The sequence below is a fragment of the Arachis ipaensis genome, chromosome B07 (assembly GCF_000816755.2).
Source record: "Arachis ipaensis cultivar K30076 chromosome B07, Araip1.1, whole genome shotgun sequence".
In the NCBI taxonomy this organism is placed as follows: domain Eukaryota; kingdom Viridiplantae; phylum Streptophyta; class Magnoliopsida; order Fabales; family Fabaceae; genus Arachis; species Arachis ipaensis.
The window spans coordinates 35,904,997-35,907,169 of NC_029791.2; the positions used below are offsets into that span (position 1 = coordinate 35,904,997).

Consider the following 2,173-nt stretch of genomic DNA (forward strand, 5'->3'; position numbering starts at 1 on the left):
TTTTTTGGGTAAATTACATATAAATTGATTAAGAATCAAAATTACAAAAATATCCTAAACTGAATTTGATTACATGCATGTCTCGTTACGTTTGACTCTCTATGTAAATCAAATCAATTAAATTCAATTTACATTTGTTCAATATAAATCGATTCAGTTGAATTCGATTTAATATGTATATATTGTACTAGTAGTAAATCAAATTAACTTTATTTAATTTACTACTGTAAAATACATACATGCTAATTAAATCGAATAAGTTTGATTCGATCTACTACTAATACAGATTATTGATACTTCTTATCTAACTTTAAAACATAAATGTCAATATGAAAAAAAAAAATATTTAAATTCAAATAAAATATCAAAAAAATCAAAACGAATAAAAATAAAAATTTTTTATTTTAGTTCAAATTCAAGAAAATCTATATTTTTACAAACTTATAAAATCATTACGGAACAATAAACGATTTTTAAAAATTCGTTAAAAAATCATCATTTGACACATTAATATCTAAAGAAACATTATCGAAACTTTTAATGTTAAAAAAAAGTTAATATAAAGTATAGTCTTCTAAGATAGCATAAGAGTTAAAATTTGGATTTTTTCATAGTCACAAATAACAAATAATTATACAATATAAAAAATCAACTATATTTTTTGATATTTTATTTGAATCCAAATAAAAAGTATTTTTTTATTGACATTTATAAGCGATTAACTTAAAAAATGTCAATAATTTGTATCAGTACTAAATTAAATCAAGTTGATTCGATTTACTATATATATATGTTGTACAATAATAAATTAATATGCTACATTAATAGTAAATCGAATCAAGTTAATTCGATTTATGACGGACACAACATATATATATTAAATCGAATCCAATTAATTTAATTTATATTAAAAAAATGTAAATCGAATTTAATTAATTCGTTTTACATAAAAGATCAAGCAAAATGTATATATAACTAAATTCAGTTTAAGACATATGAATAATTTTGATTTTCAATTAATTTATNTGCGTCTAAATTTTTTTTTATATCAAATTAGTAGTCATCTGGTGGAGTTTATTACAAACAATCAAATAAAAGAATAATAAAACATATTATTAGCATGTTTGATTGATTTAGGTGTGATTTAGGTGGATGACAAGTACCAATACTCATGTGAAAACAAAGATCTAAAGGTTCATGGGTGGATAAGTTCTAAATCGGAAAGTGATACAGGCACAGGATTTTGGGTAATCATACCTAGCAATGAGTTTCGTTCGGGTGGCCTCGCTAAACAGAATCTTACCTCCCATGTGGGTCCTATTAGCCTCGCCGTAAGTGTTCATCCATTAATTAATATTGGTTACTCATGAATCATGATTACTTGCTGATGTTTCACCCTCCTCGCAATAATTGTTCCTTTATTTTTTAGGAAAGCAAATATCAATGGAATCTGCATGAATACATAAAACAATATCAATCATATTACATATATATTAAAATCAACTATCAAAATTAATAATTAAAATATAAGATAAAATATATATTAAAATATAAAATATATATTAAAAAAATAAATTATACATATATTTATATATAAATACATAATAATTAATTTTAATATGTAAATAATATTTTTAAAACAATGCAGAGGAAAACAGAGAAGAAAAAGTGAAAAATTACCTCCATATTATTCGTTTATTTGGGATACTCGAATATAATATACTAAAAAATGATGAAGACAAGATTGTTAGAGAGAAAAATAGTTGAGGACCTAGTTTATCTTGGTGCTTTATTATATCCTTGTGCTTGATTTTAATAAGGTAAAATTAAAAGCTCTTTAAACATTGTTTTGTGTATCAGATGTTTCTTAGCGCTCATTACGCAGGAGAGGATCTGGTCCTGAAACTCAGTCCAAACGAACCTTGGAAGAAAGTTTTTGGCCCCACTTTTATATATCTTAATGCCTTGTTGGATGGTGAAGACCCACTTGAGCTTTGGGAGGATGCCAAAGATCAGGTTTAAATTTAATTATTATCACAAGGGCAGAAAAAAAATTTATTTTTTAACATATTTATGAAATTGAATTCTACTATTCTAGTATTTATAAATGTTATGTAAGTATATTATTGTTTTGAAGTTAGATTTTTTTTATATTTTAGTGATATTTTTTTGG

At 23.7% G+C, this 2,173-nt stretch overlaps 1 protein-coding gene across 2 annotated transcripts in view; it reads left to right on the top strand.

The window, feature by feature from the left end:
- LOC107608107 (probable rhamnogalacturonate lyase B) overlaps positions 1-2,173 on the top strand; it is a 26,216-nt gene that overhangs the window by 7,302 nt on the left and 16,741 nt on the right. For both annotated transcript variants that reach the window (XM_021107633.1, XM_016309997.2), the window contains 2 exons: positions 1,149-1,331; positions 1,861-2,016. In XM_021107633.1, coding sequence (XP_020963292.1) covers positions 1,149-1,331; positions 1,861-2,016 — 339 coding nt within the window. The remainder of the gene's footprint in view (positions 1-1,148; positions 1,332-1,860; positions 2,017-2,173) is intronic.